General features: G+C 45.1%; 2 protein-coding genes across 4 annotated transcripts in view; one reads left to right on the top strand and one right to left on the bottom strand.

Annotated features, from left to right (window-relative positions):
• Window positions 1–2,638, top strand: part of LOC115135384 (rho guanine nucleotide exchange factor 15-like) — a 35,424-nt gene extending 32,786 nt beyond the window's left edge. The window contains exon 17 of the mRNA XM_029670033.2: window positions 444–2,638. Coding sequence (XP_029525893.2) covers window positions 444–595 — 152 coding nt within the window. The 3' untranslated portion in view covers window positions 596–2,638. The remainder of the gene's footprint in view (window positions 1–443) is intronic.
• LOC115135383 (uncharacterized) lies at window positions 2,088–25,335 on the bottom strand. 3 transcript variants are annotated; one of them, XM_029670030.2, is made up of 18 exons: window positions 25,154–25,335; window positions 24,666–24,718; window positions 24,469–24,567; window positions 21,968–22,092; window positions 21,585–21,728; window positions 21,374–21,442; window positions 20,963–21,163; window positions 20,596–20,692; window positions 18,525–18,742; window positions 17,983–18,136; window positions 17,314–17,510; window positions 17,032–17,149; window positions 16,628–16,833; window positions 16,350–16,467; window positions 3,436–3,605; window positions 3,096–3,193; window positions 2,860–3,005; window positions 2,088–2,706 (listed from the first exon to the last, which is right to left on the bottom strand). In XM_029670030.2, the coding sequence occupies exons 1-18, from the start codon at window positions 25,207–25,209 to the stop codon at window positions 2,672–2,674; spliced, it is 2,304 nt and encodes a 767-aa protein (XP_029525890.1). In that variant the 5' UTR covers window positions 25,210–25,335; the 3' UTR covers window positions 2,088–2,671. The 3 variants fall into 3 exon arrangements, with proteins under 3 accessions (XP_029525890.1, XP_029525891.1, XP_029525892.1); XM_029670031.2 differs by having other exon boundaries at window positions 24,478–24,567; window positions 25,154–25,334; XM_029670032.2 differs by lacking the exons at window positions 21,374–21,442; window positions 21,585–21,728.
• Window positions 25,336–25,695: the final 360 nt, after the last annotated feature.

Raw genomic sequence — 25,695 nt, 5'->3', positions numbered from 1 at the left:
TCACTTTTTCACGATTATAATTTGCATGAGTTATGTTACGGGTCTCGTTACCATCTCCCCTAGACTGTCGGGCCAAAAGGGATTCGTAACATAGCGTCATACCCAAGAAGCCGCCACTAGGATGTAATCATTGCCAAAGGTGTTTCAACAAAGTACTGAGTAAAGGGTCCGAATACTTATGTAAACGCAATAAACTGATTTTGCTTTGTCATTATGGGGTATTGTGTATAGATTGAGGGAATTTAAACATTTTTATTTAAGAATAAGGTTAACGTAACATTGTGAAAAAGTCAAGGGGTCTGAATATTTTCCGAATGCACTGTAAAATGTGAAAACCTTTTCCATGAATCAAAATGTAATCTCCCTCTGAAGTGTATTTTGTCCCCACAGTAATGTTGTCTCTATTCCCCTTCATGACTAATGGTATGCCCTGCTTCCGTCAGGTTGGAATAAGGGGATGCGTCTGTCTGACGGAGAGAAGGGTTGGTTCCCTAGCAAAAGCGTGGTGGAGATAACCAACGAGCATCGGAGGAGACGGAACCTTCGGGAGCAGTACCGCATTGCTCAAGCTGCAGCTAAAGTCACAAAGAACTGACTACCTGCATATTTGTATGTGTGTCCCAAATCACACACTATTCCCCATATAGTGCACTAGTTTGGAGAAATGTCCAATGGGTCCTGGTCAAAAGTAGCGCACTATAAAAAAAAAAAGGTATTACAGGGCTATTTGGGACAAAGCCTATGTCAAACCAAGGATTTCTCTAACCCTCTTTTCTTTTACCCAGAGCTTCAACTCAAGTGCATCATACAGTGGGGCAAAAAAGTATTTAGTCAGCCACCAATTGTGCAAGTTCTCCCACTTAAAAAGATGAGGCCTGTAATTTATCATAGGTACACTTCAACTATGACAGACAAAATGAAAAGTAAAAAAATCCAGAAAATCACATTGTAGAATTTATTTGCAAATTATGGTGGAAAATAAGTATTTTGGTCAATAACAAAAGTTTCTCAATACTTTCATTGCCAACAAAGGGTCAGCTTTTTCTGTAAGTCTTCACAAGGTTCACACACTGTTGCTGGTATTTTGGCCCATTCCTCCATGCAGATCTCCTCTAGAGCAGTGATGTTTTGGGGCTGTTGCTGGGCAACACGGACTTTCAACTCCCTCCAAAGATTTTCTATGGTGTTGAGATCTGGAGACTGGCTAGGCCACTCCAGGACCTTGAGCCTCTCGCTCCCACCATCATCACCCAGGGGCCCAGCAACAGCCCTTCATCAGAGGTGAGCTTCATCCATCTGAATAGAACCCTCAACATGACGAGTTGAGTTTAACCAAAAAGTTTTATTTTGGTGTCATATGGTCAGATGAAATTCTCCCAGTCTTCTTCTGAATCATCCAAATGCTCTCTAGCAAACTTCAGACGGGCCTGGACATGTACTGGCTTAAGCAGGGGACACGTCTGGCACTGCAGGATTTGAGTCCCTGGTGGCGTAGTGTGTTAGTGAATGTAGGCTTTGTTACTTCAGTCCCAGCTCTCTGCAGGTCATTCACTAGGTCCTCCCGTGTGGTTCTGGGATTTTTGCTCACCATTCTTGTGATAATTTTGACCCCACAGGGTGAGATCTTGCGTGGAGCCCCAGATCGAGGGAGATTATCAGTGGTCTTGTATGTCTTCCATTTCCTAATAATTGCTCCCACAGTTGATTTCTTCAAACCAAGCTGCTTACCTATTGCAGATTCAGTCTTCCCAGCCTGGTGCAGGTCTACAATTTTGTTTCTGACAGTCCTTTGACAGGTCTTGGCCATAGTGGAGTTTGGAGGGTGACTGTTTGAGGTTGTGGACAGGTGTCTTTTATACTGATAAGTTCAAACAGGTGCCATTAATACAAGTAACGAGTGGAGGATAGGAGGACATTTATAGAGTCCAGAAGAAGTTACAGGTCTGTGTGACCCATAAACCTTGCTTGTTTGTAGGTGACCAAATACTTATTTTCCACCATAAATTGCAAAAAAAATTCATTCATTGTCTGTCATAGTTGAAGTGTACCTATGATGAAAATTACAGGCCTCATCTTTTTAAGTGGGATAACTTGCACAATTGGTGGCTGACTAAATACTTTTTTGCCTCACTGTATATATACACTTTTGTAGCTGTATTGGTAAAACTAATGCTATACTACTCTTACCTACACCTGCTGCCAAATGCTCCCCATTGACTGATGTACTGTATTGATAGAAATCTTTCCTAGACAAATCAAAAACATTTATATGCCAAATTATTTTATTAGACAGATATTACGTGTCATGATGTTGTATAAGGCTGGGTTGTGACTGGCCAAATCGGGGCCAGCCCAGTATACATCGATAATGCCAGGACCCCCTGGCATCATGGTGACCAAGTTTATCATTGGTACAGGTACACCTCAGAGGACAGGGGGCCTGCAAATACAATACCATGCAACACACAAACAAGATAAACAGTCACTAAAATGTGTTATCATAGGTAGTTACCTTGAAGGCATTGGAAAGAGGCATCAAAGCTGTGTACAGTAGTAGTAATAATTATTGAAAGTTGTTGGAAGTCAACATGAAATATGTTCCGAGGACATAAAAATAAAGTTGCTCAACAGTAAATTAGCAATGCTTAAACAGTGAAACCTGCTACTGATGTCAACCTCCAGCTGGTAGCCCATTACGTTTTCTTCCTATAGGGACTCAGAGGACAAGTGGTTGGAAAATGCAATCGTAGCCATGTCAGAAGAGGCATTAAAGGGACAGTATTGGCACACGTTGCCAATAAAAAGGTCAAGAATAGAGTTCACATTACTCCTTGTTCTATTCAGATGGATGAAGCTCACCTCTGATGAAGGGCTGTTGCTGGGCCCCTGGGTGATGATGGTGGGAGCGAGAGGCTCGGCTGTGGGGCCAGGCAGGGAGGGCCCGGGGCTGGTAGATTGTCAGGGCACGGGTCCCATTCGCTGGGTGGATGCAACCAATTGGGATACTATAAATGATTTAATGGAGCCAATAAATCAAAAACAGACAGTGGAAATATTGGAATATGGTTGCAAAAGGTGGAGAAAAAAAGTCTCACCTGAAGTGGGGATATGGGGAGCTGAAGGTCTTCAGATCTATGGGGACTTTGGGCCGATACCGGACTTCATTGGTGTACACTAGGTGATCCTCCACCAGCTGGGTAGAAAGGAGAGTCATCAGGTGTTGTAGAGAATAAAATCCAAAACAATGGTACAAGAGTAGAGATTCTTCAACTCTTCCCTTTATCGAACCCTATCCCATGATATCAATCAAAAAGTGCATTTTTCATTTAGTCAGATCTATCTCACAACAAAAGACCTACAAAACCTAACATGGCATTTCTGAACAGATGAAATCAAAGTTGCTGATGCTGTAAAGTAGAGACGAGGTCCACTCACAGTTGTGGAGGTGCCACAGGAGTCTAGAGAGAAGCTGTACAGAGCCCTAGCTCCATCAGTCTCTATGGGAACACAGGAGGCATCCAGCAGAGATGTTAGCCTGGGGTTGACGGCTGAAGAAACCCTGGATGTATCCACCACCACCACCATCCTGCTGTCTGGGAGGCACACTGCATGGAGAGAAAAGGGAAGAACATCCAGACTTCAGAAAAGTAAAAGGACCATCATAGTAATATAATTGTATTTATTTTGAGGACCACTTTCTAAACTACTGTGAGGTCTGATAACATGCATTTAAGGAGCCACAGATTTTTGACTTCGTTCAATATACAATATTATCACTAGTGATAATATATTGACTGAAGTCAAAGAGAAATTGAATAATATTTAAGACGAAATAGTTAAGTGCTCTTTTATTTAAGCAGACTAACATCGCTACACTTGAAAAATAAAAAGGAGAGCCTCACACCCTAGGAGCTCAGATGCAATATTTGTATATCTTCATCAGGGTATAATGACAAACACTGTGGGTCACTAATTTAAATATTTTGAAAAGGACACACATAGGTGTCTAATCATGGCTGGGTGTGACTTGATTTCATTGGTTGATTTACAGAACATATAAAAAAAGCATGAATGATAACATATGATCATAGATACAATGGATAGCAAAAACACAATCACAAGAATGGCTTCAGATCAAAGTCTACGTTGAGACCGAAGGTAGCAAGGGTCTATAAATTAAACGATCCAGGCGGCCTCTCGTTTTAACAATAAATTGTCAAGGTCACCCCCTCTCCTAGGGAGGGTGACATGTTTGATGCCGATGTAGCAAAGAGACGAAATAGCTTCCAAAAAAAAAGTAGGCCGCAACTGGGTACTGTGAGTTTTTGCACCATTAATTTGTGCTTTGTTCTACCCACATCATTTACCACAAGGACAAGTTACAAGATAAATAACTGCCTTAGTGGAGCATGTGATAACACCTTTAATTGAGATCTGTTTCCCTGTTTGGAAGTGCCATCGCACTTGTAGTTTCCATCCGGTAGAGGCGCAAATAGATGGTGTGCAGGGGTATTTTGGGGTGGTAAATCAAAGTTTACCAATTGATCTGAGATTTCTGCCCCGTGAGAATACAACCAAGGGATTGTCGAAAAACATTATCAGTACAGTCATCGGATCATAGAATGTCCCAATGTTTGTGAACAATTCCCTTAATTTGTTCAGAGCACTTTGAATAGTTTGTTGTAAGAACACAAAAAAAGCTTATTTTTGCTACACTGTCCGAGGTTTCGATTTTCTCAGTAGCACTACTGATCTGACCATTTTTGTAACTCCTCTCCTTGAACTTTCTTTGCATCTCAGCTATGTTTTCTGTCAAAATCTGGATTGTTTTTTGCTAATTCCTTAGATTCCACAGAATTGGCTGTAGGGCAAACTATTTTTCAAGGGCAGCGAGTGATACGCCCTCAAAAACGTTATCGGTAGGTTTCCTGTCAAGATCAGTCGATAGAACATTATCCTCACACAAAATCAAACTTTCAAGGAAACTGATTTGGCGTGTGTCAAACTGGATAGTAAATCTCAGGTGCTCAGAACAAGAGTCATTAAAAACATGGAACGCCTGGAGCTGTTTTTCATCACCCCTCCACAAAACAAAAATATAAAATGTAACGTTTCCAAATAATGTTAGGCCCCAAAAATATTTGAGAGGATTGAGAATGGGCTGTTTCTCCATGTAACCCACATACAAATTGTCATTGTTAGGAGCCATAGGGGGATCCCATAGCAGTACCCTTTGTCTGGATAAAGAAATAGTTTAGAAACATGCATTTTTTCACCTTTATTTAACCAGGTAGGCAAGTTGAGAACAAGTTCTCATTTACAATTGCGACCTGGCCAAAATAAAACAAAGTGATTTGACACAGAGTTACACATAGTCAATAATACAGTAGAAAGTCAATATACAAGGTGAGCAAATGAGGTGAGGTAAAGGCAAAAAAGGCCATGGTGGCAAAGTAAATACAATATAGCAAGTAAAACACTGGAATGGTAGATTTGCAGTGGAAGAATGTGCAAAGTAGCAAAATAAATAAATACATTATGGGGAGAGGTAGTTGTTTGGGCTAAATTATAGATGGGCTTATGTACAGGTGCAGTAATCTGTGAGCTGCACTGACAGCTGGTGCTTAAAGCTAGTGAGGGAGATAAGCGTTTCCAGTTTGAGATTTTTGTAGTTCTTTCCAGTCATTGGCAGCACTGGAAGGAGAGCTGGCCAAAGGAAGAATTGGTTTTGGGGGTGAGCAGAGAGATATACCTGCTGGAGCGCGTGCTACAGGTGGGTGATGCTATGGTGACCAGCGAGCTGAGATAAGGGGGGACTTTACCTAGCAGGGTCTTGTAGATTACATGGAGCCAGTGGGTTTGGCGACGAGTATGAAGCGAGGGCCAGCCAACGAGAGCATACACGTCACAGTGGTGGGTAGTATATGGGGCTTTGGTGACAAAACGGATGGCACTGTGATAGACTGCATCCAATTTATTGAGGGTATATTGGAGGCTATTTTGTAAATGACATCGAAGTCGAGGATCGATAGGATGGTCAATTTTAAAAGGGAATGTTGGGCAGCATGAGTGAAGGATGCTTTGTTGTGAAATAGGAAGCCAATTCTAGATTTAACTTTGGATTGGAGATGTTTAATGAGAGTCTGGAAGGAGAGTTTACAGTCTAACCAGACACCTAGGTATTTGTAGTTGTCCACATATTCTAAGTCAGAACCGTCCAGAGTAGTGATGTTGGATGGCTGGCCAGGTGCAGGCAGTGATCGGTTGAAGAGCATGCATTTAGTATTACTTGTATTTAAGAGCAATTGGAGGCCACGGAAGGACAGTTGTATGGCATTGAAGCTCGTCTGGAGGGTTGTTAACACAGTGTCCAAAGAAGGGCCAGAAGTATACAGAATGGTGTCGTCTGCGTAGAGGTGGATCAGAGACTCACCAGCAGCAAGAGCGACATCATTGATGTATACAGAGAAGAGAGTCGGTCCAAGAATTGAACCCTGTGGTACCCCCATAGACTGCCAGAGGCCCGGACAACAAGCCCTCCGATTTGACACACTGAACTCTATCAGAGAAGTAGTTGGTGAACCAGGCAAGGCAATCATTTGAGAAACCAAGGCTATCGAGTCTGCCGATGAGGATGTGGTGATTGACAGAGACGAAAGCCTTGGCCAGGTCAATGAATACGGCTCCACAGTATTGTTTCTTATCGATGGCGGTTAAGATATAGTTTAGGACCTTGAGCGTGGCTGAGGTGCACCCATGACCAGCTCTGAAACCAGATTGCATAGCGGAGAAGTTATGCCAGGTGGAAAGCATGGCCAGCCGTAGAAAAATGCTTATTGAAATTCTCAATTATAGTAGATTTATCAGTGGTGACCGTGTTTCCTATCCTCAGTGCAGTGGGCAGCTGGGAGGAGGTGTTCTTATTCTCCATGGATTTTACAGTGTCCCAGAACTGTAAACAAACTTTTTGAGTTTGTGTTGCAGGAAGCACATTTCTGCTTGAAAACGCTAGCCTTGGCTTTTCTAACTGCCTGTGTATATTGGTTTCTGGCTTCCCTGAAAAGTTGAATCCACAAATAGTTGTGTGTGTGAGTACCATTTCATCCAATGTTATGAAATAGCTTCCAGTGCATGCATTATTTGGGTCACCGTTGCAAAAGATACTGAGATACCTACTACAGCCCTCAACCTCCACATACAACACCCATTCTGCTAGTCACATTCTGTTAAAGGTCCCCAAAGCACACACATCCATGGATCACTCCTCTTTCCAGCTCACTGCAGCCATCGACTGGACCGAGCTGCAAAAAAACTCAAACTGGACAGTTTTATTTCCATCTTCATTCAAAACCTCAATCATGGACACTCTTACTGACAATTGTGTGGCTGCTTCACTATTGTTGTCTCTACCTTATCGCCCTTTGTGCGGTTGTCTGTGCCCAATAATGTTTGTACCATGTTTTGTGCTGATGTCATGTGTTGCTGACATGTCATGGTTGTCTTTGGTCTCGCTTTATGTAGTGTCTCTAGTAGTGATGTGTATTTTGTCCTATATATTATTTATTTATTTTCAATCCCAGTCCCCGCCTTTTGGTAGGCCGTTAACCGACTTGCCGAGTTAAGTAAAGGTTAAATCAAAATAAATATAGCTGCCCTCGGATTGCCGCCCGCACGAGACTGAACTTTACTCAACTAAAGGGGAAAATTCTAGAAAGTTAACACCATCAACGGTTCGCTCGGTTGTGGGAATTGTGCTCGAATAAACGTAATATTAGCAACTTTTAATGTAACATATCGAAACAAATGAACTATGCGAAACTGTGCAAGTGGTTTTCTTGTAGGCAGAGCGCATTGGAGTAGGATTCTATTGCATTGACATGCACAACTCAAAGCCAATTTATGCTTGATCCGAAAATGTGTTCGGAGGCGCCATATGGATGGTGTGACGTACTTGCGAAGCCTCCACAGGTTTGCAGAGGCCAAATTGAGCTCTGTACCGCATCGCCATGCTCCTCAAATTCTTAACAAATGCGGAGGGATCCGTATATCTCTGTATTGACATGATTGGTTGATGGTATGTCAGGGCGGGAGGTCCTGAATAAACACAAACTCACTTCCTTCACAACTTCCATCACCGCCTGGTACGGCAACTGTACCGCCCGCAACTGCAGGGCTCTCCAGAGGGTGGTGCGGTCTGCCCCTCACATCACTGGGGGCACACTGACTGCCCTCCAGCACACATACAGCACCGAATGTCACAGAAAGGCCAAAATGACCACTCAAGCCACGGCCTGGTCACCCCGCTACTATCCAGAAGGCAAGGTCAGTACAGGTGCATCAAAGCTGGGACCGAGAGACTGAAAAACAGCTTCTATCTCAATGCCATCCGACTGTTAAATAGCCATCACTAGCCAGCTAGTCAACCCTGTACCTTAAAGAGGCTGCTGCCCTATATACATAGAATCACTGGTCAATTTAATGTTTACATACTGCTTTACTAATTTCATATGTATATACGGTATTCTCTTCTACTGTATTTTAGTCAATGTCACTGACATTACTCGTCCTAATATTTATATACACTGCTCCAAAAAATAAAGGGAACACTAAAATAACACATCCTAGATCTGAATGAAATATTCTTATTAAATACTTTTCTTTACATTGTTGTCAGCACATTCAACTAAATCACACAAAAATGATCAATGGAAATCAAATTTATCAACCCATGGAGGTCTGGATTTGGATTCACACAAAGTTAAAGTGGAAAACCACACTACAGGCTGATCCAACTTTGATGTAATGTCCTTAACAAGTCAAAATGAGGCTCAGTAGTGTGTGGCCTCCACGTGCCTGTATGACCTCCCTACAACGCCTGGGCATGCTCCTGATAAGGTGGCGGATGGTCTCCTGAGGGATCTCCTCCCAGACCTGGACTAAAGCATCCGCCAACTCCTGGACAGTCTGTGGTGCAACGTGGCGTTGGTGGATGGAGCGAGACATTATGTCCCAGATGTGCTCAATTGGATTCAGGTCTGGGGGAACGGGTGGGCCAGTCCATAGCATCAATGCCTTCCTCTTGCAGGAACTGCTGACTCACTCCAGCCACATGAGATCTAGCATTGTCTTGCATTAGGAGGAACCCAGGGCCAACCGCACCAGCATATGGTCTCACAAGGGGTCTGAGGATCTCATCTCGGTACCTAATGGCAGTCAGGCTACCTCTGGCGAGCACATGGAGGGCAGTGCGGCCCCCCAAAGAAATGCCACCCCACACCATGACTGACCCACCGCCAAACCGGTCATGCTGGAGGATGTTGCAGGCAGCAGAACGTTCTCCACGGCGTCTCCAGACTGTCACATCTCTCACATGTGCTCAGTGTGAACCTGCTTTCATCTGTGAAGAGCACAGGGCGCCAGTGGCGAATTTGCCAATCTAAGCACAACCCCCAGGAGTCTGTTTCTGACCATTTGAGCAGACACATGCACATTTGTGGCCTGCTGGTGGTCATTTTGCAGGGCTCTGGCAGTGCTCCTCCTGCTCCTCCTTGCACCTAGGCGGAGGTAGCGGTCCTGCTGCTGGGTTGTTGCCCTCCTACAGCCTCCTCCACGTCTCCTGATGTACTGGCCTGTCTCCTGGTAGCGCCTCCATGCTCTGGACACTACGCTGACAGACACAGCAAACCTTTTTGCCACAGCCGCATTAATGTGCCATCCTGGATGAGCTGCACTACCCGAGCCACTTGTATGGGTTGTAGACTCCGTCTCATATTACCACTAGAGTGAAAGCACCGCCAGCATTCAAAAGTGACCAAAACATCAGCCAGGAAGCATAGGAACTGAGAAGTGGTCTGTAGTCACCACCTGCAGAACCACTCCTTTATTGGGGGTGTCTTGCTAATTGCCTATAATTTCCTGTTGTCTATTCCATTTGCACAACAGCATGTGGAATTTATTGTCAGTGTTGCTTCCTAAGTGGACAGTTTGATTTCACAGAAGTGTGATTGACTTGGAGTTACATTGTGTTGTTTAAGTGTTCCCTTTATTTTTTTGAGCAGTGCACTTCTTAATTCCCTTCTTTTACATTTAGATGTTAGATACTACTGCATTGTTGGAACTAGGAACACAAGCATTTCGCTACACCCCTCATCTTCCGGGTTGGAGCGAGCCGGTCGCATCCGCGCTTCGGTCTGCAGGTTGTATAACTTTCACATTACATTTCATTATAGTACAACGGTCTGATTTGTCTAATCTTAGCAATTTCTTCTTAGCTAGCTACATAGTCGTCGTTGTATCAAAGATAATTGCGTAATTATCGTATTTCGTCGTCCTCCTATCTGCCTAGCAGCTAGCCAGCTAGCATACGTTCACCGGCTACCGTAGCACTGTAGTAACTATCACACTCACCTGAACGACTTGATTAGTGTAGTATTAGCTAGCTACATAGTTGTCTTTGCTGTCTTCGTATCCAAGATAATTGTGTAGTTTAGAGTGTGTAGTCTTAGAGTGATTATCTTAATTCACCGAGGTTAGCTAGCCAGCTATTTTGTCGTCCTTAACGTAGGAGACACTCCTAGCTAGCCAACAGCCAGCCAACATCTACTGAATAGAACTTTCGCATTCCGGTCGCATTCCGCTTCGCTCCACAGGTAGTATCACATTTTCATTTCATTTCATTACAGTCCCAACGGTGTGATTTGTTTGATCGTAGCTAGCTACATAGCTAGTTACATAGCCGTCTTTGTTTCAAAGATAATTGTGTAGTCTAGAGCGATTTTCTAGGTTAGCTAGCCAGCTATTGTCGTTCTCCTAACGCAACGTAACGTAACCAACACTGCTAGCTAGCCAGCTAGTTCCCGAAAAGCAACATTGTAGAAACTTCACACTCAACGGTACGACTTGATTAGGGTAGTGTCAACAACGCAGCTAGCCTACCCCAGCAGTACTGTATCATTTTAATCATTTTAGTCAATTAGATTCTTGCTACGTAAGCTTAACTTTCTGAACATTCGAGACGTGTAGTCCACTTGTCATTCCAATCTCCTCTGCATTAGCGTAGCCTCTTCTCTAGCCTGTCAACTATGTGTCTGTCTATCCCTGTTCTCTCCTCTCTGCACAGACCATACAAACGCTCCACACCGCATGGCCGCGGCCACCCTAATCTGGTGGTCCCAGCGCGCACGACCCACGTGGAGTTCCAGGTCTCCGGTAGCCTCTGGAACTGCCGATCTGCGGCCAACAAGGCAGAGTTCATCTCAGCCTATGCCTCCCTCCAGTCCCTCGACTTCTTGGCTCTGACGGAAACATGGATCACCACAGACAACACCGCTACTCCTACTGCTCTCTCTTCGTCCGCCCACGTGCTCTCGCACACCCCGAGAGCTTCTGGTCAGCGGGGTGGTGGCACCGGGATCCTCATCTCTCCCAAGTGGTCATTCTCTCTTTCTCCCCTTACCCATCTGTCTATCGCCTCCTTTGAATTCCATGCTGTCACAGTTACCAGCCCTTTCAAGCTTAACATCCTCATCATTTATCGCCCTCCAGGTTCCCTCGGAGAGTTCATCAATGAGCTTGATGCCTTGATAAGCTCCTTTCCTGAGGACGGCTCACCTCTCACAGTTCTGGGCGACTTTAACCTCCCCACGTCTACCTTTGACTCATTCCTCTCTGCCTCCTTCTTTCCACTCCTCTCCTCTTTTGACCTCACCCTCTCACCTTCCCCCCCCTACTCACAAGGCAGGCAATACGCTCGACCTCATCTTTACTAGATGCTGTTCCTCCGCTAACCTCATTGCAACTCCCCTCCAGGTCTCCGACCACTACCTTGTATCCTTTTCCCTCTCGCTCTCATCCAACACTTCCCACACTGCCCCTACTCGGATGGTATCGCGCCGTCCCAACCTTCGCTCTCTCTCCCCCGCTACTCTCTCCTCTTCCATCCTATCATCTCTTCCCTCTGCTCAAACCCATCTCCTGATTCTGCCTCCTCAACCCTCCTCTCCTCCCTTTCTGCATCCTTTGACTCTCTATGTCCCCTATCCTCCAGGCCGGCTCGGTCCTCCCCTCCCGCTCCGTGGCTAGACGACTCATTGCGAGCTCACAGAACAGGGCTCCGGGCAGCCGAGCGGAAATGGAGGAAAACTCGCCTCCCTGCGGACCTGGCATCCTTTCACTCCCTCCTCTCTACATTTTCCTCCTCTGTCTCTGCTGCTAAAGCCACTTTCTACCACTCTAAATTCCAAGCATCTGCCTCTAACCCTAGGAAGCTCTTTGCCACCTTCTCCTTACTCTTGAATCCTCCTCCCCTCCCCCCTCCTCCCTCTCTGCAGATGACTTCGTCAACCATTTTGAAAAGAAGGTCGACGACATCCGATCCTCGTTTGCTAAGTCAAACGACACCGCTGGTTCTGCTCACACTGCCCTACCCTGTGCTCTGACCTCTTTCTCCCCTCTCTCTCCAGATGACATCTCGCGTCTTGTGACGGCCGGCCGCCCAACAACCTGCCCGCTTGACCCCATCCCCTCCTCTCTTCTCCAGACCATCTCCGGTGACCTTCTCCCTTACCTCACCTCGCTCATCAACTCATCCCTGACCGCTGGCTACGTCCCTCCTGTCTTCAAGAGAGCGAGAGTTGCACCACTTCTGAAAAAACCTACACTCGATCCCTCCGATGTCAACAACTACAGACCAGTATCCCTTCTTTCTTTTCTCTCCAAAACTCTTGAACGTGCCGTCCTTGGCCAGCTCTCCCGCTATCTCTCTCAGAATGACCTTCTTGATCCAAATCAGTCAGGTTTCAAGACTAGTCATTCAACTGAGACTGCTCTTCTCTGTATCACGGAGGCGCTCCGCACTGCTAAAGCTAACTCTCTCTCTCTGCTCTCATCCTTCTAGACCTATCGGCTGCCTTCGATACTGTGAACCATCAGATCCTCCTCTCCACCCTCTCCGAGTTGGGCATCTCCGGCGCGGCCCACGCTGGATTGCGTCCTACCTGACAGGTCGCTCCTACCAGGTGGCGTGGCGAGAATCCGTCTCCTCACCACGTGCTCTCACCACTGGTGTCCCCCAGGGCTCTGTTCTAGGCCCTCTCCTATTCTCGCTATACACCAAGTCACTTGGCTCTGTCATAACCTCACATGGTCTCTCCTATCATTGCTATGCAGATGACACACAATTAATCTTCTCCTTTCCCCCTTCTGACGACCAGGTGGCGAATCGCATCTCTGCATGTCTGGCAGACATATCAGTGTGGATGACGGATCATCACCTCAAGCTGAACCTCGGCAAGACGGAGCTGCTCTTCCTCCCGGGAAGGACTGCCCGTTCCATGATCTCGCCATCACGGTTGACAACTCCATTGTGTCCTCGTCCCAGAGCGCTAAGAACCTTGGCGTGATCCTGGACAACACCCTGTCGTTCTCAACTAACATCAAGGCGGTGGCCCGTTCCTGTAGGTTCATGCTCTACAACATCCGCAGAGTACGACCCTGCCTCACACAGGAAGCGGCGCAGGTCCTAATCCAGGCACTTGTCATCTCCCGTCTGGATTACTGCAACTCGCTGTTGGCTGGGCTCCCTGCCTGTGCCATTAAACCCCTACAACTCATCCAGAACGCCGCAGCCCGTCTGGTGTTCAACCTTCCCAAGTTCTCTCACGTCACCCCGCTCCTCCGCTCTCTCCACTGGCTTCCAGTTGAAGCTCGCATCCGCTACAAGACCATGGTGCTTGCCTACGGAGCTGTGAGGGGAACGGCACCTCAGTACCTCCAGGCTCTGATCAGGCCCTACACCCAAACAAGGGCACTGCGTTCATCCACCTCTGGCCTGCTCGCCTCCCTACCACTGAGGAAGTACAGTTCCCGCTCAGCCCAGTCAAAACTGTTCGCTGCTCTGGCCCCCCAATGGTGGAACAAACTCCCTCACGACGCCAGGACAGCGGAGTCAATCACCACCTTCCGGAGACACCTGAAACCCCACCTCTTTAAGGAATACCTAGGATAGGATAAAGTAATCCTTCTCCTCCTCCCCCCCCCCCCCCCTTAAAAGACCTAGATGCACTATTGTAAAGTGGCTGTTCCACTGGATGTCATAAGGTGTAAGTCGCTCTGGATAAGAGCGTCTGCTAAATGACTTAAATGTTAAATGTAAATGTAAATAACATCTGCTAAATGTGTACATTACCAATAAAATTACATTTGATTCCATGTTTGTCAGTTTACTGATTTAGAACCAGAGTTACCAGGAGCACTGCATCCCTATTCCAGCACCATTTCAACTTAAACATCAAATCAACTAGGCTATATATGCTTAGGTTTAATACAATGTAAACATCTTAAAAGATACCAAAACCTATTTAGTCCAATCAATGTTCCTAAATATCATGTTGCTGTTTATGGTACCGATTTCCTTCTGTGTGTGTGCATCACAAGTAAAAAAAATCTGATTAAACCTAGTTGTTTCCATCCTCCTCTCTTTCATGTTGGCAAAACAGTCTATGGCTTTGTCATACAGTACACTTTTGTTTTTTGTTGTCATAGGCTACCTAGCTAAAATGCTTGCTAGCCTAACTTCATCGCATGGGCAACAAAGAATCAGCTAAGTTAGCTAGCTAGTTAAAGGAAGCTTACTAGGCTTCAAATTGAACTTCAATCGTCTCAGGCCAGTGGCACAATATAAGAATTTATGGTTAGATCGGAATCGCTGCCTTAATCATTGGCCTGTACAGAAAATTAACTGAAAACCACAAATCCAAATCCATGGTTTAGGAAAGGGATGATTTAGCAAGCAAGCTGGGGGGGCAACCTACAGTTGAGCTCAGCGCTGATTGGCTACATGTCATAGTAGTTGGGTCCAGACAACAGATACATGGGCTATACATACTGAGACAGACGGGCGCCGTTTCCCCTCGCTCCGGTGAGATTCAGTCACTTGTGAATTGAAGGAAAATTATGAAAACAGAGAAGAAAAATAAAGTGTATAATTTAAATGTTTCTATTGGTCAAATATTTGGGGAAGCTAGGCTTCCTTTGGCATCCACGAAATATCAAAAGGAACAAAGCCTAGGTAAAAAGTTGGAGGAAACCCCACCTCAGTCTTCTGAAAACCTAACCCTGGGTTTAGGGTTTATTTCTCTGTGGGACAATTACAAATGTTTTCATGCAAAAGACACCAAAATGGCTTTCCAAAAAAGGTGATGAATGTTCCTGAGTGGTCTAGTCCTGACTTAAATCTGCATTTAAAAAAAATCCAGTTTAAATATTGCTGTCCATCAATGACCCCCAACCAGATTTACCGAGCAATTTAGAAAAATAAGCAGATATATTTGGTCGTTGGTAGAATATTAATAAAATTGATTAGCTCTCATCCAAGAGCCAGCTGTGCTGCCCTGTTCTGAGCCAATTGCAATTTTCCTAAGTCCTTTTTTGTGGCACCTGACCCACACGACTGAACAGTAGTCAAGGTGCGACAAAACTAGAGCCTGTAGGACCGGCTTTGTTGATAGTGTTGTTAAGATCGCTTTATTATAGACAACATTTTCTCCATCTTAGCTACTACTGCATCAATATGTTTTGACCATGACAGTTTACAATCTAGGGTTACTCCAAGCAATTTAGTCATCTCAACTTCCATATTATTTATTAAAAGATTTGGATGAGGTTAGGGTTTAGTGAGTGTTTTGTTCCAAATACAATGCTTTTAGTTTTAGAAATATTTAAGGCCAACTTATTTCTTGCCACCAAACCAGCTCTTTGTTGAGTGTTGCAGTTATTTCAGTCGCTGACATGTATAGAGTCATGCGCATACATAGACACTCTAGCTTTACTCAAAGTCATGTCATTAGTAAAAAAAAGCACGGGGTCTAAACAGCTACCCTGGGAAATTCCTGATTATATTTGAGAGGCTTCAATTAAAGAACACCCTCTCTGTTCTATTAGAAAAGTAACTTCATCCACATTATAGCAGGGGGTGTAAAGCCATAACAGATACGTTTTTCCAGCAGCAGACTATGATCGATATTGTCAAAAGCTGCTCTGAAGTCTAGCAAGACAAATTCTCTCAGCCAATCATCGGGGTGGCAGGGTAGCCTAGTGGTTAGAGCGTTGGACTAGTAACCAGAAGGTTGCAAGTTCAAATCCCTGAGCTGACAAGGTACAAATCTGTTGTTCTGCCCCTGAACAGGCAGTTAACCCACTTAGAGAGTTGGTGGCATTTATTTAATCCATTTTAGAATAAGGCTTTAACGTAACAAGATGTGGAAAAAGTCAATGAGTCTGAATACTTTCCAAATGCACTGCATAATATGTATGCATGTAGGATGGTACTGTAAATGCGTTGGTTGTTTTACCCAGTAGTTCCTTCACAAGGAAGATACAGCGCTGGGTGAAGGTGTGCTCTTGTATGGCCGTCTCTCTGTCCTCCAGTGTCATTCTCACAGTTACCACCAGCCCCTGCAAACTCAGACTCTGACGGAGAGCAAAAAAGAGGAACAGGATGGGATCAAGAAATGAAGGCTAAATATGGGTATAGAGCCACTGATTCGACTTTGTTATACCCACTACAAAAATGTACATTGCCACCCAAAACAAATAGAACCCAACAGCTAAACTGGTTTAGTCCCCACACCTCGTAGGCCATGCCAAGGCCGTAAAGAGGGATCACCATACTGAAGTAGTCCTGTCTGGTCTCCAGGGCGTAGTCGCCCATCTCCACCAGCTCCCAGTCCAGCCTGCGACCCCCCACATACACCTCCCACTGGGTGTCCATGTTTCCATAGTGCAGCTGCAGACACACCCCTTTATCAGAGCACCCCCCCTCCACTCTGGGCAGGACTGGAGGACAGGGGAGGGAGAACAGAAGGAGGGATGGATGGGTTGGAAGGTTTGATGGATAGATAGGCATAATTCTCAAGTCAGGGAATGGTTTCAGGTGTTAGCCTACCTTACAGAAGCCTACCTTTTGAGTTTAATTTAAACTTATACGCTCAGAGGGGCTGTGCTTGTATGGGAATGCATGCGAGTCATACATACCAACATCCTGTAGGACAGCCTCCACGGTGGCAGGGTGATGGTACAGGTCAGAGTGGGGGGAGATGGAAAGAGTGAAGGTCACTGCCAGACTGTACCTCCTGTACCCCTGCCCAAGATACTACAGGACCAGAGACAGGAGGATATCAGTGAAAAATATGTAGACTAAGGTCAGAGCTTAAGTATTGAACACACACACAGAGCAGTTTCACTGTTCCTTAATCTTATACATGAACTGCTTCAGTGTTTTTAGTATCACACCGACTGGTACTAACATGCCCTCACCTTCTGGGAGACCAGATGGTGTGAGAAGGGTGTCTTCAGTAGGTAGGCATGGGTGCCATTGGGGAAGGGGACCTGTGAGAGGTAAACCCCTAGCTGCTCTGCCATGGACTGGTCCCCCACAGTGATGTTGGACAGAGACACGTCATGGGGGAACAAGCCCAGAGACACAGAGAACTGTCCCTCAGAGGGATTGGTTTCTGCAGGAGGAAAAACAGTCAACTTACAGAATGGAATGTTCTCTCATTAACATGTTGGTAGAAGTTAACCTGGTTCCAGATCCGTTTGTGCCCTCTTGCCAACTCCTATGGTCATGTTGTCAGACGACGACCATAGGATTTGGCAAGACATCACAAATAGGGATGAGCACACCCTGATGCAGAGTTTCCCCAAACTTGGTCTTGGTCCTGCCCTGCCCCCCGGTGCAAGTTTTGGTTTTGCCCTAGCACTACACAGCTGATGCAAATCATCAAAGCTTGATGATTAGTTGGTTACTTGAGTCAGCTGTGTAGTGCTAGGGCAAAATCCAAAATGTGCACCTAGGGGGGTGCCCCAGGACAGAGTATGGGAAAAACTGCCCTGCTGGAGGCTCTTATGTGAAACGTTGGCCAAAGCGACAGAAAGGGGAGATATGCAACTTTTAAACATTTGTCTGGTATGAGGACTACTTGCCGTTGATAAGAATTGGTGTCTGAGGCAGATGGATGATAGAAAGGGGTCTAAAGGAGCGGTATTCAGTGTGAGCCGACTGAGAATCCTCCCACTGGTGCATGTAGAACAGGTCAATGAAATAGGACTGGGAGTACTGGCCATCCACCACCTGGCTCTGAGGGAGAGAGTGAAGGTTAAGGCAACAAAGCAATCAATGGCATTATGAAAAGCAGAATGAAGCTGCAGCATCAAGGAGACAAATCAAAGAAAGGAGAGGCTGGGGCATTGTACATATGCTGCTTCTGAGTGCTTTATTCCCCACAAAATTGGACTCCACAGAAACATTTGTCAGTTGTGCATGTCACCTGCTCACACTTCAAAATCAAGCCACCCATTTCTTCACTAAAATAGTTGATACAATTTATTGTAATCAAATAATCAAATACTTCACTGACATACCACCTGTATTTGTAAGGAAATCAACTAACTACAGCTCAGGATTAAAACTGTGATAAGAACCAAAAACTGTGAAATTAAAGCTCCATCTCCTTTGTCTGTAATACCTTGATGTAGCCGCCTTCTGCACCAAATGGAATCCTGATCTCCACAGCTCCATCCTGTTCCTGTATGTCATATCCTCGCTGACGGGCCACACAGTCACTCAGGTAGCGTCCCTCCACTCCCACCGTCAGGCCCTTGTCTCTGAAGGGGGGCTGCACCAGGGTGGACAGCAACTTGGGGAACCTCCACAGAATGTGCTTCCCATCCATGGAGGCCTTGTCTGGAGAGGGGGTAAGGTACTAAAACTGCTGTATAGGCAAATTAGACCTGATCCCAGAACAGTTGCGGTTTTGCCAACTGTTATGGATATGGGCAGGTGTGTTTGTAAACTTCCAACTTCTACTGTATTTGGTCATTGTAACTCACTACACCTTAGCCAAATCAATTTAAACTCAGTTTCACAATTCCTGACAATTAATCCTAGTAAAAATTCCCTGTCTTAGGTTAGTTAGGATCACCATTTTATTTTAAGAATGTGAAATTTCAGAATAGAGAAATATTTATTCCAGCTTTAATATCTTTCATCACATTCCCAGTGGGTCAGAAGATTACATACACAATTAGTATTTGGTAGCATTGCCTTTAAATGGTTAGACTTGGGTGAAATTTCTCAGGTAGCCTTCCACAAGTTTCGCACAACAAGTTGGGTGAATTTTGGCCCATTTCCTCCTGACAGAGCTGGTGTAACAGTCAGGTTTGTAGGCCTCCATGCTCGCACACTTTTTCAGTTCTGCCCATGGATTTTCTATAGGACTAAGGTCAGGGCTCTGTGATGGCCTCTCAAATACCTTGACTTTGTTGTCCTTAAGCGATTTTTCCACAACTTTGTAAGTATGCTTGGGGTCATTGTCCATTTGAAAGACCCGTTTGCAACCAAGCTTTAACTTCCTGATGTAACTGATGTCTTGAGATGTTGCTTCAAAATATCCACATAGCTTTCCATCCTCATGATGCCATCTATTTTGTGAAGTGCACCAGTCCCTCTTGTAGCAAAGCACCCCCACAACATGATGCTGCCACCCCTGTGCTTCACGGTTGGGATGGTGTTCTTCAGCTTGCAAGCCTCTCCCCTTTTCCTCCAAACATAACAATGATCATTATGACCAAACAGTTCTATTTTTGTTTCATCAGAACAGAGGACATTTCTCCAAAAGTACAATCTTTGTCCCCATGTGCAGGTGCAAACCGTAGTCTGGCTTTTTTATGGCGGTTTTGGAGCAGTGTCTTCTTCCTTGCCGAGCGGCCTTTCAGGTTATGTCGAAATATACCTCGTTTTATTGTAGATATACTTTTGTATTCGTTTCCTCTAGCATTTCAAAAGGTCCTTTGCGGTTGTTCTGGGATTGATTTGCACTTTTCGCACCTAAGTACATTCATTTCTAGGAGACAGAATGCTTCTCCTTCCCTTGCGGTATGACAGCTGCATGGTCCCATGGTGTTTATTCTTGCATACTATTGTTTGTACAGATGAACGTGGTACTTTCAGGCATTTGGAAATTGCTCCCAAGGATGAACCAGACTTGTGGAGGTCTACAATTATTTTTCTGAAGTCTTGGCTGATTTCTTTTGATTTTCCCATGATGTCAAGCAAAGATGCACTGAGTTTGAAGGTAGGCCTTGAAATACATCCACAGGTACACCTCCAACTGACTCAAATGATGTTAATTAGCCTATCAGAAGCTTCTAAAGCCATGACATCATTTTCTGGAATTTTCCAAGCGGTTAAAAGGCACAGTCAACTGTATGTAAACTTTTGGCCCACTGGAATTGTGATAGTGAATTACAAGTGAAATAATGTGTCTAAACAATTGTTGGAAATACTACTTGTGTCATGCACAAAGTAGATAGATATCCTAACCGATTTGCCAAAACTATAGTTTGTTAACAAGAAATTTGTGGAGCCAACCTAAGTATATGTAAACTTCCGACTTCAACTATGTTGGCAAGACCACACAATCAGATCTGGGACTAGGTTAGAGGCAAATGGAATCATGTTCACATATCATGCATTCAATTACATGAATGAAATTCAGTTATAAACCGTCTATTTTCCAATGATCAAAAGAGATGTACTTGTGGTGCAAGCAACCGAGGCGTCCACTCTTAGAAGTGTCCAGTGGTGTTTGTAAAGAATGGTGGCACTGACCACCTCCACCTCGATACCTTTCTCCTGAAATAGTTAGAAAATGTTACACATTACTTAGCCAAGCAGAACTGAGTCAAGCTGTACTGGACAGTTGTTGGAACTGCATTGGAGAAGACATTGTGAAAAGAAAATATCCAATCCAGAACAGTATGGTTTAGGTTATCCCGACAGCGTGAAAAGGGTATTGGTGAATCTGACCAGTAATCCATAGGAAATAGAGCAAAGCAAACTGACCTAAAGCAGTATTGATATACCAATGGAAACAGATCTACAGCCCTGGCTCTGCAGTCTGACCTGTAGGATGTAGGCGAGGCGGGAGCCATAGGCACAGCGCAGCAGAACACGAGTCTCTGTGGTGTTGATGTGGTAGCCCAGGAGATGGGCCATCTCTACAGGCAGGGTCTTCTCTTTCATAGAGGGTCTCCCATCACTCCCCTGCTGGTCACCTGGCACCCGGAACACCACACGCCACTCCCTCAGACCCTCCTCCGACCACTGGAGAGAGATTACAAGGTATTAATCAAGAATTCAAAGGCATTACAAGAGGTAGATATGGGGAACAACAAAACACTATTGAATTGAATTTTACTTTGACCAACAGATAAAAATATACATCTACAAGATGTGTATTTGATCACAGTGGAAAGCACTTGAAATCATGAATGGCCCCCTTGTTGGCCTTTCTGTGCAAAAGGAAATATGCACCACAGGTGGTGGTGTCATCCATTCCAGACCCTTGTGGTTGACAGGAGGGACCTGTTTTATGGCAGACACCTAATATTGGAAAATAAAGAATTGAACAACGGTATGCAAATACATTCTATCCTAATGAATATTGAGTAAATCATGTCAAACGATAATACATCAAAAAGGTAGTCAGTCAGTCACATATAGCTCAGTTAAAAGGTTCCATGACCTCCATATAGTTCTCTTCACAGACTATCTCCCGGGGATTCCATGGCTGGTGTAAAGGGCAGGTCAGCTGGAGAGGGTAGGACATATCCTCACCGTCAACATCTCTGTTCACAAACCACACCAGCATTCGGAAAGCAGTGTCTTTCTGAAGAACATAATATAGCAGGAGGTATACTAACAAAAATGCTAAATGTAGAAACTGACTCAGGCACACATGATCATTTTGTTCACACTTGAAACATTAGGAACCCTTAGAAGAAAAACAGGTGAACACTCACAATTAAAAGTTGATGGTCTTAGTTCTTTAGAGGCTCCTCCCTGATTCCCCCCTATTCATTATGAATCCCCGAACTGTGGCTTCCAGATACTGATAGTAGTAATCACCTCATTGTGTACATGACAAGCCAAGTAGGAAGCACGGAGGACCAGGTCCCCCCAGGAGTCCAGCACCATGGTGTAGCCACATTCTGCAGCCCCCTGGCCTGAGAGGGTGTGGGCACCACTACCGTCTGGTTGGTTGGTTGGTGGTGGGGGGGGTAGAGGGAGGTCATTTCTATGACCTGTTCATGTGATACAAGCCTCATACTTGGTAACTACATTTTAAAACAGCAGTGATATGTCTCCTATCTCCTGATTCTGCCTCCTCAACCCTCCTCTCCTCCCTTTCTGCATCCTTTGACTCTCTATGTCCCCTATCCTCCAGGCCGGCTCGGTCCTCCCCTCCCGCTCCGTGGCTCGACGACTCATTGCGAGCTCACAGAACAGGGCTCCGGGCAGCCGAGCGGAAATGGAGGAAAACTCGCCTCCCTGCGGACCTGGCATCCTTTCACTCCCTCTTCTCTCTCTGCTGCTAAAGCCACTTTCTACCACTCTAAATTCCAAGCATCTGCCTCTAACCCTAGGAAGCTCTTTGCCACCTCTCTCCTGAATCCTCTTCCCCCTCCCCCTCCTCCCTCTCTGCAGATGACTTCGTCAACCATTTTGAAAAGAAGGTCGACGACATCCGATCCTCGTTTGCTAAGTCAAACAACACCGCTGGTTCTGCTCACACTGCCCTACCCTGTGCTCTGACCTCTTTCTCCCCTCTCTCTCCAGATGAAATCTCGCGTCTTGTGACGGCCGGCCGCCCAACAACCTGCCCGCTCGACCCTATCCCCTCCTCTCTTCTCCAGACCATTTCCGGAGACCTTCTCCCTTACCTCACCTCGCTCATCAACTCATCCCTGACCGCTGGCTACGTCCCTTCCGTCTTCAAGAGAGCGAGAGTTCTGTCATAACCTCACATGGTCTCTCCTATCATTGCTATGCAGACGACACACAATTAATCTTCTCCTTTCCCCCTTCTGATGACCAGGTGGCGAATCGCATCTCTGCATGTCTGGCAGACATATCAGTGTGGATGACGGATCACCACCTCAAGCTGAACCTCGGCAAGACGGAGCTGCTCTTCCTCCCGGGGAAGGACTGCCCGTTCCATGATCTCGCCATCACGGTTGACAACTCCATTGTGTCCTCCTCCCAGAGCGCTAAGAACCTTGGCGTGATCCTGGACAACACCCTGTCGTTCTCAACTAACATCAAGGCGGTGGCCCGTTCCTGTAGGTTCATGCTCTACAACATCCGCAGAGTTGCCTCACACAGGAAGGCACACACCCTCACACACCCTGCCTCACACAGGAAGCGGCGCAGGTCCTAATCCAGGCACTTGTCATCTCCCGTCTGGATTACTGCAACTCGCTGTTGGCTGGGCTCCCTGCCTGTGCCATTAAACCCCTACAACTCATCCAGAACGCCGCAGCCCGTCTGGTGTTCAACCTTCCCAAGTTCTCTCACGTCACCCCGCTCCTCCGCTCTCTCCACTGGCTTCCAGTTGAAGCTCGCATCCGCTACAAGACCATGGTGCTTGCCTACGGAGCTGTGAGGGGAACGGCACCTCAGTACCTCCAGGCTCTGATCAGGCCCTACACCCAAACAAGGGCACTGCGTTCATCCACCTCTGGCCTGCTCGCCTCCCTACCACTGAGGAAGTACAGTTCCCGCTCAGCCCAGTCAAAACTGTTCGCTGCTCTGGCCCCCCAATGGTGGAACAAACTCCCTCACGACGCCAGGACAGCGGAGTCAATCACCACCTTCCGGAGACACCTGAAACCCCACCTCTTTAAGGAATACCTAGGATAGGATAAAGTAATCCCTCTCACCCCCCCCCTTAAAAGATTTAGATGCACTACTGTTCCACTGGATGTCATAAGGTGAATGCACCAATTTGTAAGTCGCTCTGGATAAGAGCGTCTGCTAAATGACTTAAATGTAAATGTAAATATGTGAATTGTTCCATACAGCCGTTACACAGTATGTACCGTAAAGCATAGCATGGGGAATTTACCACCAAACTTTACTTGGCGGTGCTTCCTCAAGTCCTAACTTGGAATAAAACAAGTCTTCTAAATTTTCATGTCTAGTTACAGGGGGTTAGCTTAAATTTAGAAAATGTTAAATGTTTTGCTCCGTGAAGTAATCCAACAATATTGTACGCTGCCATTTTGTCTATTTAAAATCTTCGTTCACTGATTGAGACAGGTGGATGTCCACCCCAAAGTGCCGCATGTCAGGATGAAATTCACTAATCTCGATCAATGAGAAGATTTGAAATAAACAAGATGGTGGCGTACACATTGTTGGATTACTTCATGGAGCAAAAAAAACAAACTTTTTTTAAATGGAGACGTGTGGTCTTAAGTCGGAAATTTAGGAAGTATCGCCAAGGTTGGCTGAATTCTGCTTTATGATTTACACTACCTCCTGTCTAACAGTTGTATGTATGGAAGCATTCACATATCACCACTATTTCAAAGTGTAGTTACTTACTAGGTAACTTACTTACTCACCAGACTCACCTTCAACATCAAACCTAAACTTCTGACCAAGGAGGCTCGACTTGACTGACAGCCAGAAGTGGCGATCCTGACACTCAGTTTTGAACATTCCTTCACAAAATAAAGAGAATGTCATATACTTTGTACACTGTAGGTAGTCACTGGTTATGAAGTGAGACTAGAGGGATGCAGGTTTGATACCAACTTACCAATGGGTATGGTGTCAGTAGCATAGATGGGAAGTATACAAAGCAAGAGTACACTAAAAAAAAAATCTAATAAGTCAGTCACAGCACACAAATTAATTCCTTGGGCATGACACCAGGTGAAATCATTAAGGTGATTCTATTGCAAAATATTTTGCAACAAACCATTTACTTCAAAAAGAAAAGCAAACAATAGTTTCTATTGTACAAATTCAGTAAGTCCCTCCCTGTTTTATTTGCTCTGGGGTGTATTCGTTCCACCGATTGTTGCAAAACATTTCTTAAACTGAAGCAAACAAAATTGGGAAGGACCTATTTGTCCAACAGAAACTAGTTAGGTCCGTTTTCTTTAGTTTGGTTTTTAATAAACAAACGGTTTCCGTAATGAATAAACCCATGCAATATACCAACTACACTCCAACCCTTTGGACATTTTATTTTTAACATTCGTAGGCCCAATATAATTAAAACACACAAACAAAGCAGCTCACCAGATAACTCTTTCGTCGTTCATAATTGTGATTCCATAAACAAGGTTCTTGTGCATGCTTATAATTCCAAAATTATTTTTTTGTTTGTTGTATCAGCTGCCATTGTCTTATCAGCTGCCATTTTGACTGGGTGAGGACCACACACCTGGCAGGTGAATCAACAATTAGCCTAATTGCATAGGCTATGTATCTACCGTTTTTAAGCGATATTACAGTCAAGACTTCCCCACTAATAGTAATTATAGCAATGTTGTTGTAACATTTTCCTTCAAAGATTGTAATGCAAAAGGGAAACAAAGAGTTAATTTTCAGCTTCATGTGCCAGGTGTAATAACAAGGGCATTGATGACGCAACCCAGATTTTTACAACGCCTTGATTTGTATTTTAAGTATGAGCAAACCACATCATCTTTTTTTAATTTTTTAATTTTTTAATTTTTTTTATTAACAACAAATCAATACATAAAGCACATGCGGGAACACAAGCATACATAGATTACAAACAATGGACAATCGAGCTAGGGGGTACAATATCACATTAC

Source organism: Oncorhynchus nerka, linkage group LG10, assembly GCF_034236695.1.
Source record: "Oncorhynchus nerka isolate Pitt River linkage group LG10, Oner_Uvic_2.0, whole genome shotgun sequence".
In the NCBI taxonomy this organism is placed as follows: Eukaryota; Metazoa; Chordata; class Actinopteri; order Salmoniformes; family Salmonidae; genus Oncorhynchus; species Oncorhynchus nerka.
This window is presented reverse-complemented; position numbering and strand designations above follow the sequence as displayed.

Bases quoted from the DNA above. Each gene is read 5' to 3' on its own strand.
- LOC115135383 (XM_029670030.2), bottom strand. From the start codon at position 25,209: ATGCACAAGAACCTTGTTTATGGAATCACAATTATGAACGACGAAAGA. The intron at 20,693-20,962 runs GTCAGACTGCAG...TAACTATTTCAG, and splicing joins GCCTCGCCTACATCCTACAG to GAGAAAGGTATCGAGGTGGA. The intron at 16,468-16,627 runs GTGTGGGGACTA...GCTCTCCGTCAG, and splicing joins GCCTTGGCATGGCCTACGAG to AGTCTGAGTTTGCAGGGGCT.